The 16,232-nt window shown below is 40.0% G+C and overlaps 1 protein-coding gene across 1 annotated transcript in view; it reads left to right on the top strand.

The window, feature by feature from the left end:
- Window positions 1-16,232, top strand: part of col12a1b (collagen, type XII, alpha 1b) — a 214,510-nt gene that overhangs the window by 79,197 nt on the left and 119,081 nt on the right. The window contains exons 26-30 of the mRNA XM_053337464.1: window positions 2,145-2,274; window positions 3,198-3,337; window positions 9,762-9,894; window positions 10,025-10,042; window positions 11,974-12,113. Coding sequence (XP_053193439.1) covers window positions 2,145-2,274; window positions 3,198-3,337; window positions 9,762-9,894; window positions 10,025-10,042; window positions 11,974-12,113 — 561 coding nt within the window. The remainder of the gene's footprint in view (window positions 1-2,144; window positions 2,275-3,197; window positions 3,338-9,761; window positions 9,895-10,024; window positions 10,043-11,973; window positions 12,114-16,232) is intronic.

Raw genomic sequence — 16,232 nt, 5'->3', positions numbered from 1 at the left:
GTAGTAAAGAAGGTCAGAGGAAAGAAAGAGAGAAGGAGGGAAGGAGGAAAGAAGGAAAGGAGGAAGGAATAAGGAAGGAAAGGAGGGAGGAAGGAAGGGAGGAAAGGAAAGAAGGAAGAAGAAAGGAAAGGAAGGAAAGGAGGGAGGAAGAAGGAAGGAAAGGGGGATGGAGGAAGTACAGATGGATGGAAGGAAAGAAGGGAGGAAAGAAGAATAAGACGGGGGTCAATTTGACCCGGGAGGACGACACAAGGGTTAAAGATCTTCTCATTGTGTTTTCATTCAAAAGGTGTTAAGGTTTTTTTTTTAAAAACCTTCCCGAGCCGCTTCGTAAGGGTGAAGTTTTTGAAGTCAGTAGTCATATCTTCATTCTGGGAAAGCGACCAAGTCAGAACCAAGTCAAGAGTTATAGCCGCCCTCTCAGCGGAGTCTTAGCTCCACTTTTTTTTTTTGGCCGAGCTTTATGAGAAAAGCAGTCTGCTGGCAGGAGAGCGCCGGCCGTCAGCCCAGCCTGACTGGATCATCCCAGCACCGCTCCGTCCTCATCATTTCTCACTTGGATGTCAGCGGAGGACAAACAGTCTGGGATGAATCGACAGCCGAAGGTGGCGTCGTTGGACACCTATGAGAAGTTTCCAGAAAAAAAAGTTCTTGATGGATGATGCACCGACTCATCTCCTCTTAAGGATTACTGCTGAAGGCTTCTTGTCTCTGCAACAGGAAGCCCGCTCGTTGGATTTATGCCCGCAGAGTGTTGAGTCTATTTCTCTCTACTGCCGCTTACTTGACTCAGCTTCCCCCCCCCCCTTTTTTTTTTTAAAATGGAAAAATCAAGTGAAGCGTCGTTGCCTTTTAATACATCAAAGCGTTTCACTCATTTATCGTAGTAGCACCTGACACATCCACTCAGACCTGACACATACAGTTTTATCTGTCTTTTACTTTTAACTCAGTGGTAAAATAATGGTGATTTCAGGGAAAGAATTAAAGGTTATCCTTCTAAAAACTCAGAAAATCACATGAAATGTTGAGTAAAGCTGCAGAAGTAGAAAAAAAAAGTAAAAAAATGTCCACTTGCCAACAAAATCTCCATAATCTCCATATCATAGCATGAAATACTAATAGTTTACTGGCTTATATAACAAATTTTTCTGTTGTATTTTAAATACCATGGCCTATATTTATATTATAGTATAGTACAGTATAGTATGGTATGTTATAGTATAGTATAATATAGTAGAGTATAGCATAGCATAACATAGTATAGTATATTATAGCATAGCATAGCATAGTATAGTATAGTGTAGTATATTATAGCATAGCATAGCATAGTATAGTATAGTATAGCATAGCATAGCATAGTATAGTATAGTGTAGTATATTATAGCATAGCATAGCATAGTATAGTATATTATAGCATAGCATAGCATAGTATAGTATATTATAGCATAGCATAGCATAGTATTGTATAGCATAGCATAGCATAGTATAGTATATTATAGTATATTATAGCATAGTATTGCATAGCATAGTATAGTATAGTATATTATAGTATAGTACAGCAGAGCATAGCATAGCATAGCATAGCATTGTATAGTATAGTATAGCATAGCATAGCATAGCATAGTATAGTATGTTATAGTATATTATAGCATAGCATAGTATTGCATAGCATAGCATAGCATAGTATAGTATAGTATATTATAATATAGTACAGCATAGCATAGTATAGCATTGTATAGTATAGTATTGTATAGTATATTATAGCATAGTATATTATAGTATAGCATAGCATAGGTAAAAGTTAATCTGCACCACAACATGACAACCACCATGTAATTGGTTTTTCCAAGTTCTTGCAGCCAATTATAAAGAAGAATAATGCAGATATGAACACAAATTCAACCTTATTTCACCTAAATGTGACGCTATGGCAACATGGTGAAATAACTGGGTGACTGAGGTCATGAGTGTGACTTTTTTGTCAACTTGAATTCTGATATTTCCAACGTGTTTGTTTTGAGGCAGTTTGAACATTTTCTGTGACTGGAGTAATGAAATAAGAGGACTGTGCAAGTCTCAGCGGAGGTTTCATGCTCAGTGAGGGATTCTTAGTTACTGATAATTACGTTCTCCTCCGTCAGGTCGGAGTCAACGGTGACGTCACGACACTGGACCTGTCCAGTCTCATCTCCCAGACTGAGTACGACGTGGCCGTTACCCCGGTGTACGCCGAGGGACCTGGGACCCCGATGCTGGGAAGTGCAACCACAGGTCTGAATCTGATCCTCATTTTTTAAGTGTTCTGTTCTTCCATTATTAACTTTGACGTCACTTTTTCTCAAATGTCTTCAAAATCTGTTCCTCACAAATTAGAGCTGGGCGATTATGGCAAAAATCTAAATCATGATTAATTGAACTTTTAGCCTCGATTACGATTAATGAAGGATTATCTCCACCCTCGATGAACAGTTATGTATTTTCACAGTTTCTTTAGTTTAGTATTTTACACTGCTGCCCTCACACATGAGAATCAAATTGACCCCGTCTGTTTTGACTGTTCCTTCCTTCCTTCCTTCCTTCCTTCCTTCCTTCCTTCCTTCCTTCCTTCCTACCATCCTCTTTTCCTTTCTCCCTCCCTCCTTCCTTCTTTCCTCCCTCCCTCCTTCCTTCCTTCCTTCCTTCCTTCCTTCCTTCCTTCCTTCCTTCCTTCCTCTTTTCCTTTCTCCCTCCTTCCCTCCTTCCTTCTTTCCTCCCTCCCTCCTACCTTCCTTCCTTCCTTCTTTCCTTTCCTCCCTGCCTTCCTTCCCTCCTTCCCTCCCTCCCTCCATCTCTCTTTCTTTCCTCCCCCGACCTTCCTCCCTTCCTTCTTTCCTTCCTTCCGCCGTTCCTCTTTTCCTTTCTCCCTCCCTCCCTCCTTCCTTCTTTCCTCCCTCCCTCCTACCTTCCTTCCTTCTTTCCTCCGTCCTTCCTTCCTTCGATTTTTCGATTAATTGCCCAGCGCTATCACAAAGATAGGAATATAACATTTTTACCCAAAAGCAGGCGTGGAGACTCACACACACATCCACACACACACACACGCACACACACACGCACACACACACATCCACACACACACACACACACACACACACACACACACACTTCCAGTCCTCCTCTAGTAATCACCCCCCCCCCCCCCTTTGTGTGAACAGGTGTCGTTCCTGCCCCAAAGAACCTGAAGTTCTCCGAGGTGACCCAGACCTCCTTCAAAGCCTCCTGGGAGCACGGAGCCCCCGATGTGGCCCTTTACCGCATCGGCTGGACCAAGAAGGGAGAAAGCGACTTCAAATTTGTAAGTTAACGAACACTTTAATCTTTTAACCCTTTAAGACTGTATTAAAAGCAGAGATTAGAGTTTTATTCAAGACTAAAGCAGACAATAAATAATGTTCATGTCTTCAGAAATTGATTTTAATATAATGAGAATACCATTATCTTACTAGTTGACATAGACACATACTTATTACTACTACTAAGGCACAGCTTACTTATGTTTTTAAGGTTTTTTCCCCATTATTTAATTCAAAAACTATTCCTTAACACTTTCAAGAACTTTTAGAAATCTCCGACAATCCAAACTGGATGATTAATCTGCTGAAAAACAAACATTTTCCTCTTTCCTCTTCCATTCTCACTCTAACCCTTTTTAGCTGCTGACTCAAGCTTATATTATAATATTTCTCTAAAAGCTGAGTTTCATAAAAATGCTTCAAATAATCCTTCCCCTCATTAAAACTCAGTGGTGGCACAACTTTACCACCAAATAAAGTTTTTTAGTGTTTACTGCCATAGATAATAAAAGCCATTTCAGTCAGAATAAAATGAATTCTACTAAATATTACCTGGAAAGGAGGAAAGCTGGCTGCACATCTCCCAAAATCATGCAGAGCTGCACATCAGACAAATAAACCTCAAATAACACAGAGGAAGGAAGGAGAGAAGGATGAAGGGAAAGAAGGAAGGAAGAAAGGTAGGAAAGAAGGACAGAGGAAAGAAAGAAGAAGGAGGGAGGAAGGAAAGAAGGAAGAGAGGAAGGAATAAGGAAGGAAAGGAGGGAGGGAAGGAAAGAAGTAGGAAGAAAGGGGGATGGAGGAAGTGAGGAAGGAAGAAGGAAGGCAAGGAGTATGGAGCTATTACTGTTGCAATATTATTTGCAAATGCGTATCTCAATCTGTCTGTGTGTAATATGATCTGTGTGTGCGTATTCCGATCTGTCTGTGTGTAATATGATCTGTGTGTGCGTATTCCGATCTGTGTGTGTGTAATATGATCTGTGTGTGTGTAAAAAAAATCTGTCTGTATTCAGATTTGCAAGTGAAGACAAATCTGCAAGTGCATGCAAAGATCTGTAAGTGTACATAGATCTGTAAATGTGTAAACCGATCTGTAAATGTCTGTCATCACTTACAACTCAGGCAGGAGCTCTCGATTGGCTGTGTTTTTACACGTGAGTTTTGCAACACTTCTGCCGCGGCAGATCTGTGTGTAGAAATGAGATTTGTCTGTGACCTCAGTGTTCCTTTGCCCTGCGCTCAGGCTCACAGGCTCACGCTGCCTGGCTGCAGTAGCAGTACTGCCTTACTGTTGAAACATGAACTTGTACTTACAGCGAACACTCTTGAATCCATGTGTATTGCCTCCCGACCATACACCCGACACAACGCCAACCGTGAGCGCAATCAAATGACACGCTTATCATCACTGGGTGCTACGCGCCGACTGGTGGTGTGTAGGCGGTACTGCTACTGCAGCCAGGCAGCGTGAGCCTGTGAGCCTGAGCGCAGGGCAAAGGAATACTGAGGTCACAGACAAATCTCATTTCTACACACAGATCTGCCGCGGCAGAAGTGTTGCAAAACTCACGTGTAAAAACACAGCCAATCGAGAGCTCCTGCCTGAGTTGTAAGTGATGACAGACATTTACAGATCGGTTTACACATTTACAGATCTATGTACACTTACAGATCTTTGCATGCACTTGCAGATTTGTCTTCACTTGCAAATCTGAATACAGACAGATTTTTTTTACACACACACAGATCATATTACACACAGACAGATCGGAATACGCACACACAGATCATATTACACACAGACAGATCGGAATACGCACACACAGATCATATTACACACAGACAGATCGGAATACGCACACACAGATCATATTACACACAGACAGATTGAGATACGCATTTGCAAATAATATTGCAACAGTAATAGCTCCATAAAGGAGGGAGGAAGGAAGGGAGGAAAAGGAAGAAGGAAGGAAGGAAGGACAGGAAGGAAGAAGGGAGGAAAGGAAACAAGGAAGGAAGAAAGGTAGGAAAGGACAGAGGAAAGAAAGAGAGAAGGAGGGCGTAGGAAAGAAGGAAGGGAGGAAGGAATAAGGAAGGAAAGGAGGGAGGAATGAAGGGAGGAAATGAAAGAAGGAAGAAGGAAGGCAAGGAGGGAGGAAGGAAGGAAGGAAGGGAGGAAAGGAAAGGAAAGAAGGAAGGAAAGGATGGAGGAAGGGAGGAAAGAAGAATAAGACGGGGTCAATTTGACCCGGGAGGACGACACAAGGGTTAAATTCTTGATGAAAAATAAGATTGACATCTCCTTTTTTTATTTAAATAGTGCATCATACTCAGGTGGCTCCTCTTAAACTGGTTGGAAAATTAACCCTCCTGTCGTCCTCCCGGGTCAAATTGACCTTTTTGACTATTCCTTCTTTCCTCCCTTCCTTTCTTTCTTCCTTCTGTCCTTCTTTCCTCCCCTCTTTCCTTCCTTCCTTTCCTTCCTCCTTTTCTCTTTCTTTCCTCCCCCTTCCTTCCTCTGTCCTACTTTCCTTCCTTCCTTCCTCCCTCCTTTCCTTCCTTCTTCCTCCCTTCCATCCTTCCTTCCGTCCTTCCATCCTTCTTCCTCCCTTACTCTTTTCCTTTCTCCCTCCCTCCCTCCTACCTTCCTTCCTTCTTTCCATCCTTCCTTCCTCCCTTCCTCTTTTCCTTTCTCCCTCCCTCCCTCCTACCTTCCTTCCTTCTTTCCATCCTTCCATCCTTCCTTCCTCCCTTCCTCTTTTCCTTTCTCCCTCCCTCCCTCCTACCTTCCTTCCTTCTTTCTTCTTTCTTCCCTCCATCCTTCCTTCCTTTCTTCCCTCCATCCTTCCTCCCTCCTTTCCTTCCTTCTTCCTTCCTTCCTTCTTCCTTCCTTCCCTCCATCCTTCCTTCCTTTCTTCCCTCCATCCTTCCTCCCTCCTTTCCTTCCTTCTTCCTTCCTTCCTTCTTCCTTCCTTCCTTCCTTCCTTCCTTCCTTCCTCCCTTCCTTCCTCCTTTCCTTCCTTGACTTGAGGACAACAGGAGGGTTAAACTGGACTAAGGCTGAGAGTTTTTCCCGAGCTTGGAGAAAATTGGTTTGGAAACATCCAGAGTCAAGATCTAAAACTTGTTGAGAAGCAAACATCTGGCATCTTGGCTCGTATCTGGATTTGTTTTTGTCCACTTTACATTTCTATTTGTTATCAAAAATGCAGCATCAGCATCAGCAGCTGGATAAATACTCCAGTTTGGTGCTTTTTTTTTTCTTGAAATATGCAGATTAGCTTTGCTTGGACAGCACCGCCTTGTCTGCAGTAACGGTAAACATCTGGTTTCAGTTGCTCCTCCGAATCCGAGCTGATGGTGGAAGAGTTTTTTTTTTGCCTGTAAGCTTGATGGTGTTTCCTTCCTCTGATTAAAACTGGAGCTCGAACGCAGCAGTTCAGACTAAGAGCATTAAAGCACACCTGCAGGTTCTGACTTCACTGCTCCGATTTAACCCCATCTGTTGTCCTCGAGTCAAGGAAGGAAGGAAGGGAGGGAGGGAGGAAGGAAGGAAGAAGGAAGGAAAGGAGGGAGGAAGGGAGGGAGGGAGGAAGGAAGGAAGGAAAGGAGGGAGGAAGGGAGGAAGGGAAAGGAAAGGAAGAAGGAAGGAAAGGAGGGCGGAAGGAAGGAAAGAAGGAGGGAGGAATAAAGGAAGGGAGGAAAGGAAAGAAGGAAGAAGGAAGGAAAGGAGGGAGGAAGGAAGGAGAGAAGGAAGGAGGGAGGGAGGAAGGAAAGGAGGGAGGAAGGAAGGAAGGGATGAAAGGAAAGAAGGAAGAAAAGGAGGGAGGAAGGAAGGGGTGAAAGGAAAGAAGGAAGAAAGAAAGGTAGGAAAGAAGGACAGAGGAAAGAAGGAAGGGAGGAAGGAATAAGGAAGGGGAGGAAGGAAGGAAGGAAGGGAGGAAAGGAAAGAAGGAAGAAGGAAGGAAAGGAGGGAGGAAGGAGGGAAGGAAAGAAGGAGGGAAGGGAGGAAAGGAAAGAAGGAAGATGGAAGGAAAGGAAGGAGGGAAGGAAAGAAGGATGGAAGAAAGGGGGGTGGGGGAAGTACAGACGGAAGGAAGGAAGGGAGGAAAGAAGAATAAGACGGGGTCAATTTGACCCGGGAGGACAGGAGGGTTAAAAACTGCCAACCTTCCCGTAAAACATTGAAAATGAAAAAGAAACACAGTCAAGTTGTCATTTAAGATTTTTCTTATTAGTGACGTTAAAAAAAAAAGAGAGAGAGAGATTTCAAGAATGATCCATTGTGGTTTCACAGATCCCTTAAACTGCCATGCCTCACAAAGTTTACTATGAGAGCCAAGACTTAAGTAAAAACATCCAGTTCAACTGAAGCAATAATAATGCACTCTTTGTTTTCTTCTTGTTATTCTTTGGCCCTCCAACATTGGTTTTGAGCCCACTTTCTTCGTCCCCCCACCCAGAAACACACTTAACACAAGAATCTGTGAATGAAATCCATACCAGGCTGTTTATTGCAGCATTTTAGTTTGTATCTCAAAATGCCACATAGTTAGATTTTATTCTAATTCTTCACAGTTTTAATGAAGCACGATGTGATGGATGTTATATATATATTTTAAAAAAAAGGAGTTGTCAATCTTATTTTTCATCAATATCTTAATTGAAGTGTCACACATTACCTGCTTTAAGCCAAAAATATGACATTTCTCAGCAGTCTTCAGAATTCACTATCATTAAATCATTAAATATGCAACCTAACGCCTACTCTGCCATCTTCAGTATAGTCTCAGCTGACCAACATATTATCAATAAGCATTATAAGGACATTATAGCAATCCCCCAAACCACCCAACACCTCGTTATTAGGGCTGGGCCGATACGCTTTTGTGCCGTAAAAAATTGATTTTTTTGGCCCAGCCCTACTCGTTATGGATGAGTGACCTTATGCTCCATTTAAGTCTTGAAAAGATCAAATACACACTTGGAGGGTCGAAAAACCTCTTTTACTCCACCTGGAACCCAGTAATGTCTTTCATAAACAAACTTAAAACCCTCCCTGATAACTCCTGAATCCACTGGTACTACATCCTGAAGGGTGATGCATGATGTTGCACAGCAAGCACGGCCCTGCACCAGTCTGTACAGTGATTTTTCACACTTTACCACCCAGAATATTATACAGATGCAAAAAAAAACAAAACAGTTGGGTTGCAGCAAAAACAAGGACCATATGTTTTCACCCCAGACCCAAATGTGCTTTGACAAAGAACAAACTCTTATAGCAGAATACTGTTTAAATGTTATTTCCTGTCTGTTCTTGTTAAAGTGAAGTTAGATGAAGTGAAGTTGTGTTCAGAGCAAACCAACCAGATGTGAACGTGTCAGCGAAACCAGAAAAATGAGCACATCTTATGCAGAGATGACAGATGTTCTTAGAGCGGGATAATGAGGGATATTGTGACAGAGTGGGCGACCGCAACAGCTTCTTACTCCAGTTCAGACACCAGATTCATCAGATTCATCTCTACTACTAGAACACAGACGCAAGGGGAAACTCTTAGCCTAGCCTTGTCAATATTACTACTTTAAATGTGTCTTTCTCCATCTATTTATCCACCAGTCTTTTTTTTAATCATAAAAAACCCCTCCAGATAGCATGCTAATACAATCCAATGGAAGATAAAATATTCCTTTATTAGTCCCACGATGGGGACATTTGCAGTATTGCAGCTGCAAAGTGGAGAATAAAAAATAGAAGAGCATCAATAAAAAAAGAACAATACAAAAGCAGTAAGAAGATAAGATAATGTCATGCAGATTATACACTATACAGCACACATGCAAAGGAAATTTCATAGTAATGGCTCAAAAAATAGTACAGACTATTTTAAAAAGTGCTGATACTAGAAATAATAAAACGGGGGCAATTATAAAAGTGGAATTGCACAGCAGTACTCTGTAAACTTGTATAGTCCATTGAACCATCCATAGTGAAAAACATAATAAAATATCATAAAATAATAATGGAAATAATAGATTCTGCTTCTGCTTCTCACCCTAATTACTCAGGATTTCTTATCTGTCATTAAAACTGAGAAAAATGGACAATAAAAATAGAAGAAAGAAGGAAAAAGAACAATTCAAAAGCAATAAAAAAGAGTATTGGCTCAAAAAATAGTTCAGAATATTTTAAAAAGTGCTGATATTAGAAATAATAAAACCATTGAACCATCCATTGTGTGTAGGTGGTAAAATAATATAATAAAAGCAAATATAGTAAAATAATAATGTTTCTCACCCTAATTACTCAGGATTTCTTCATTTCTGTCATTAAAACCGAGAAAATGGCAAAATAATAAAAAACATATTTAAATCCTCTTTTTTTCTTGTCTCTCTTTCTCTCTTGTCCGTCACCAGGCCATCCTGAACAGCGATGAGACCGACCACATTCTACCCGACTTGGACCCCGACACCGACTACGACGTCACGGTTACCGCCATCTACCCGGACGAGTCTGAGAGCGAAGACCTGATGGGAACGCAGCGCACCCGTAAGTCGGCCGCTGCAGACCCCCAGCGCGTAGCCAGCCCCCTACACATCCACAACCATCATGTTTTACGCTCACACATGTGACTCGCATTGGAATAACATTGTTGTTTTTTCAACGTCTCTCTTTCTAGTGTTATCGGCTCCGGAGGGTATGTCATATGCGAAGGACTGGTTCCTTTTCTTTGAAATGTTCATGATTTTGTGTGGAATGGTAATGTGGACGATCAGGGACAGTGTTGACGGGAGCACACTTTGTTTTTTTCCCCTCATAACTGCATGTGTGTGCATTTCAGTGCCTTTCTGTGCGTTCACACCACAACAAACTGAAAGGGGTCGCAGTCAAAGAAGTAGTTTAGACTTTATAGTTTTTGACCAGTTTTTACCAGGGTGAGGCTCAGGTCCTATGAAGCACTTTTCCTATTTGTCTCAACATTATCGTTGGTGCTACAGCTACCAACCAGATGGTTTCTCTGATTCAGGAAATGTAGGAAAATGTAGTATACATATAGACGGAGAAACAGTTTAATCTCCATTTTAAATGAGTGTATATATAATATTTATCATTATAAAGGCGCTTCAAAGATAACATAAAGAAAAGGTAATCACTTTATTAGCCAGTAGAAGTTTAAAAATGACACTTTCTGTGTTGTTGGGCTTTTTTTTTTAAATAATGCAGAAAACAAAGAACTGGATGTGGTCTCCACCTGGTCCATTATCTTTATATATCAGTTCACCTTATATAGAGTTATTTCTTAGTGATAGCCTAATAATTTCCCATAATTTCATACAGTAGTTTAAATTTTGATAGTTTTGCATTTAATTCTCTTCTCTGTTTAATTATCTGTGGCGGCCGGAAAGGCTGCGCATATGTTGTTATTTGAATTTGAATTATATTAATTATGCTGAAACAGCACTAGATACTAGTGTGCTTGCGAGCTACTGCAGCTGTATCATTGCAGTAATCTGTTTCTGTGTGTGTTAGAAAACTTGACGAAACAGTGTGCAACTAAAATCTGACTCTGACTCGTTAAGTTATGTTGTTACATTAAATATTTAATTTAAAAAACACAGGATTTATCAAGGCTGTTGACTACTGCATGTGCGTACAGTATTTCACTAAATATATGGACATTAGGATTCTCTATTTCCAATGCATGGTAAAGGTTATATAATTATTATTATTATTATTTAGCCCAGGTCAGCTTCACAGCATGCATGTATTTTATTGTGGTGTGAACGTAGATTCAGAGCTTCAAATGCAAAAAGTGTGAAGAGTGACCAGTAACATGTCATCCTCCATAGATCTCCATCCTTGTGTGTTTTTAATTCCACTGTGAACCATTTTTTCGTTGTTGTCCCACCCATTTCCACCATTTTTGTCACTTTAACATTTCTCTTGTCACATTCATCTCACATTGTAACGTCATTTTATCATGTCAACCTCCATCAGTGTTCATCTCAGCCATCAAATGAATGTTGTCGCATGTTGTCGTGTTTATTGTACAGTGTTTCTGACGCAGGGTTGGGTGTCAAGGAACTTCTGATTCAAAGATTCAAGATTTTAAAAAACCCACTTATACTTGATTTACCTTTTAAATGTATTATACTTGTTAATAGCCCCAAAAATTACTACTTGCCCCCTCCCCCCAAATCTATCATATTGATCACTTTTAATTGTGACTGTTCCAAAATCTATTTAAGAGTTTTTTTGGCTGGTTAGTGAAGCAAAACTCCCAAATGTTACCAATAATTTGCTTTTTTTATACCATGGTCCCCATTATTGAATCCTCCTGATTTAAAATGTTAAGAAATAATTTGAATTGTAGGTTTTCTTGACTCCAGCCCTGCTCTGAACAGCTTCATTGTCCATGCTGCCACTCCTGTTTTGAACCCACGTAACCCTGCTACTTCCATCCTACAAATTGACCCTTTCAGCACCATGACCCGCGGGATTGTGGGAGCATCACCAACACTGCCATCATCATCTTCCTCACCATCACCATCACCATTGCTCATCAAACACAGCGTGTGAACAGATCGTACTTTGCTTGTCTCACTGGGTTTGTCTGTATTCTCCCAGTGCTTCCAGAGCCTCCTCAGAACTTGAGGGTTTTCAACGCCACCATCTCCACACTTACGGTGAAGTGGGATCCCGCTCCCGGCCCCGTCCAGAACTACAAGATCACTTACGAGCCAACTGCTGGAGGAGACCCAATCACAGTAAGTTCACTTCATTTTCTGACATTCTATTCCATTCCATTCTATTCTATTCTATTCCATTCTATTCTATTCTATTCTATTCCATTCTATTCCATTCTATTCTATTCTATTCCATTCTATTCCATTCTATTCTATTCTATTCCATTCTATTCCATTCTATTCCATTCCTTTCTATTTTATTCCATTCCACTCCATTCTATTCCATTCTATTCCATTCCATTCTATTCTATTCTATTCCATTCCATTCCATTCCATTCCTTTCTATTTTATTCCATTCCACTCCATTCTATTCCATTCTATTCCATTCCATTCTATTCTATTCTATTCTATTCTATTCCATTCCATTCTATTCTATACTATTCTATTCCATTCCATTCCATTCTATTCTATGACGTCACCCATTGGTTTGTGGACTGCTGCTCGGAAGCCAATAGTTTCGAGTCTAGGCAGCACCATCTTGAAAATTTCAGGTGCATGCTGGGAAAAATAAAAACACAGATTCTACTTATATGGGCGTGAGGCGTGTTGGCAGCTATGATATTACTATTAGCGTGGAATTCAATATTCATCATGACAGTCAAATAGTCCATCCTAAGTCAATCTACTTCAGTAGACTAGTAGTTCCTCTCTCAACTAGTAGAAGATGTTGTGAACAGCTGATTATGCATGAAAAAAAAAAAGTCATATACCATGAAACTGCTTTTATTTAAAAAAATACTGTGATATACATTTTTGGTCATACCGCCCAGCACTATTTTGTTATGTTCCTGCACACCATGTGGTCGTAGTAACAGGTAGCATTACAAGCTTGAAAAGAAAAGATTGTTTTATTAAGGTGAGTTCAAGTGATGGTCGGTGTGTAGGATTTTTTTTGGTAAAAAATAGAGCGGTGTCGTCAGCGTACGTAAATCACAAGATTCACTTTATCCCCAAAGTGAGATACACACAATGTTTTTATTCATGTTTTACTTATCTCCTAATGAGGAAAACATGAATAAAGGGTGAAAAATCTGCAGTTTTTACCTTTTGGTGTCGTTGTGTTTTAATATGTTTTAGTTGTTTTCATCTAGCATATACAAATACAAATATTTAAAAGACTACAAGAAAAGAAGAAGTAAGAGAAAAAAGAAAAAAAGGAAATAAATGAAATAAAGTAGACAGAAGAATAATGGACAAAGGAATAAAAGTTAAAGTGCAGTTAATAATAATAATTATATAATAATGTTTTCTTGCAATACATTTAAACAGTGTAGGTATAAATATAATTAAATATAAGCATGAGTTTAAGTTATATAAGCATACTTACATATAAGACCATTTTTGATCACAGTAGGGTTTATTTTCTCACAGCCAACTCTCCTGGAAAAAATAAGTGCAGTATATTTAAAATGAAAGCTCTTTGTGACAGTCGTAGTATTTCTGAGCTGTAAATCTCACGTACAGTAAATGTGAGAAGCAGAAATCCCATAAAATATTTCCCTCTTTAAAAAACACACGTAACCACTTGGCTCCCGCTTTGTATCAAGAGACGAAAAGCTGCAGCCGCTCCGCTGACACCGAACTATCGACCGACTACTGAGAGTTACAAAATGTTTATTTAAGTCTTTTACACCCAAACTGGCTTCAAGTCATGGATTGTGTTTTTTTAGTTGCTTCTCTTTTTTTTGTGTGAATTTGACGTTTACCAGAAATGAATCCCTCTCTGCTGTCATGCTTGTTGAACCCACGCTGTGTTTGTCCAGGATTAGAAGAACATTATGAATGAATTCCATGTTTGGGAGTATTGTCCTAAAATTGTTCTTTACAAATGAAGGTTTTGTTCTGCTGTTGTTTTCGGGGGGGTGCGGTGCTGCCAGCTGTGTTGCTTTTCTTTTTGTGTCGACCGACCCGGGAAAATCTCCAGCCATGGTTTAAAGTTACTTAATGACAAATTGATGAATGTCTTAATATGATGGAGCGTTTTTAGTCTCAGTGGGTTAAAGCAGTTGCATTGTGGTTTTCTCTCTTCCTCTTGTGTGATACTTATTCAGGATGTTCACAGCAAAAAAAAAAAAGAAATAGAAAAAAGAAGTGTAATAAATCTCTGTGTCATTATTATTAGTAAGAAAACATTCAGAAAAGCAGGGAGGTAGATTTTATTCTTGTGCGTATTTAAAATGTGGGAAAAAACAAACTCACTTTTACTGAAACAAAAGTGAACAAATATCTGCATTAAAACATAAGTAGCAAAAAAAAAGACGCATTTTAATCTTCTGGAGATGAATATAACCTTAAATGTCCAGTTTAGGGGTTGTAAACCTCTTTGACAGCCAATATGAGTCAAAAAGAGATAAAAAATCAGGCTACTTTCAGAGTTTCAAGATCATTTTCTACTAAAAGTGATTTTAAGCAATGAACTCTGAGAGAAACAGCTGCATTTGTCCTTTTTTGACATACTTTAAATGACCTAAGTTTACATTTACTTGACAAAGAAGGAGGAAGTAGTGTAATGGTTGAAACCACTGATCACTTACTTTATCAAAAAGTCTGTCTTCTACCATGACCACAGGGCTGGGAAACATATCAGATCAATGTAATTAATTTGAATATACAGTCAAAATCATGACATCATAACAATATGACTATAATATAATATGATGTTTTAGTCAGAAAGTAAGTAAAACATAGATTCTGGCTGCAGTAGCTGTTTTAATAATCCCATAAACTGACTCTGAGTTAAACTGTTGCATCTATGAGACACACAGACTTACAATGACTCACTGATCTGAGCTCTTGGTTTAGGGTTTGTTGACGAGGTATCATCTCTGGTCTGTTGGGAGTCAAATGAACATATTGAGAGGGAGAGTGGAGAGGGAGAGGAAGGAGGGGAACATCACATCTCATGATACCCTGAAGTGTCTTGCCTTTAGATGAAAGAGTGTTACCATTGAAGGCAATGAAGGCAATACTCCAACTCAATCAATCAATCAATCTTTATTTGTATAGCACCAAATCACAACAAAGTCATCTCAAGGCTCTTTCCACATAGGGCAGGTTCTAAACCGAACTCTTCAGGTTTTAACTTTAAAGAGACCCAACATTCCCACATGAGACACAGTGGCAAGAAAAAACTCCCTTTTAACAGGAAGAACCCTCAGAACCAGACTCAGAAGTGGGCGGATATCTGCCTCGACCGGTTGGGGTAGAGAGGAGAGAGAGGAAGGATAGAGGAGAGAAGGAACTAGCTACTAGACCAGAACAGTCCAGATTTAGGTTTAAACTGCACATCAATTTGCAGAAGTGTGAAAAAAAACTGAAGATTTCATCAACATCTTAAGATTCTCAGGAGAGTGTGAACACGGGGTCAAGCCTGCAGATATCAGAGAGAAACCCAACCACCAGCAGCTCCATCAGTGAGCAGACCTTCCTGCTCTACTGAAGCTGTGTTTTAAACTGGATCAGTAAACGCTCACATTCATCAGTTCTGTGTCAGTAGTTTGGAAAGCAGTGACAAACAATATCACAACATATGTGTCGGATCAGAAAACACTTGGAAGGAGAAGAACACATGAATTGTGACCTTTTGGTTGTACTTGTTTTATAACAACATTATTAATCTCATGTTGAATTTAAAAAAAAACAACCCAAAACTAAAAAAGTATAAACATTAAAAATACAAAGTAGAAAGACTCCGAAAAAGGAAATAGTAGCACAACCCTCTCATAGATAGAAAATGAAATGATGATGAATTATAACTTAAAATCACATCATCATCATCATCATCATCATCTTCCTCATCATCATCAGTCCTAACCCTTGTGTCGTCCTCCCGGGTCAAATTCACCTCGTCTTACTCTTCTTTCCTCCCTTCCTTCCTTCCGTCTGTACTTCCTCCATCTCCCTTTCTTCCCTCCTTCTTTCCTTCCCTCCTTCCTCCCTCCCTCCCTCCCTCCTTTCCTTCCTTCTTCCTTCTTTCCTTTCCTCCCTTTCTTCCTTCCTTGTTCCTTCGTTCCTCCCTTCCTTCTTTCCTCCCTCCGTCCTTCTCTCTTTCTTTCCTCTGTCCTTTCCTACCTTTCTTCCTTCCTTCTTTCCTTTCCTCCCTTCTTCCTTCCCTCCATCCTTCCTCCCTCCTTTCCTTCC

Source organism: Scomber japonicus, chromosome 17 (assembly GCF_027409825.1).
Source record: "Scomber japonicus isolate fScoJap1 chromosome 17, fScoJap1.pri, whole genome shotgun sequence".
Lineage (NCBI taxonomy): Eukaryota > Metazoa > Chordata > Actinopteri > Scombriformes > Scombridae > Scomber > Scomber japonicus.
This window is presented reverse-complemented; position numbering and strand designations above follow the sequence as displayed.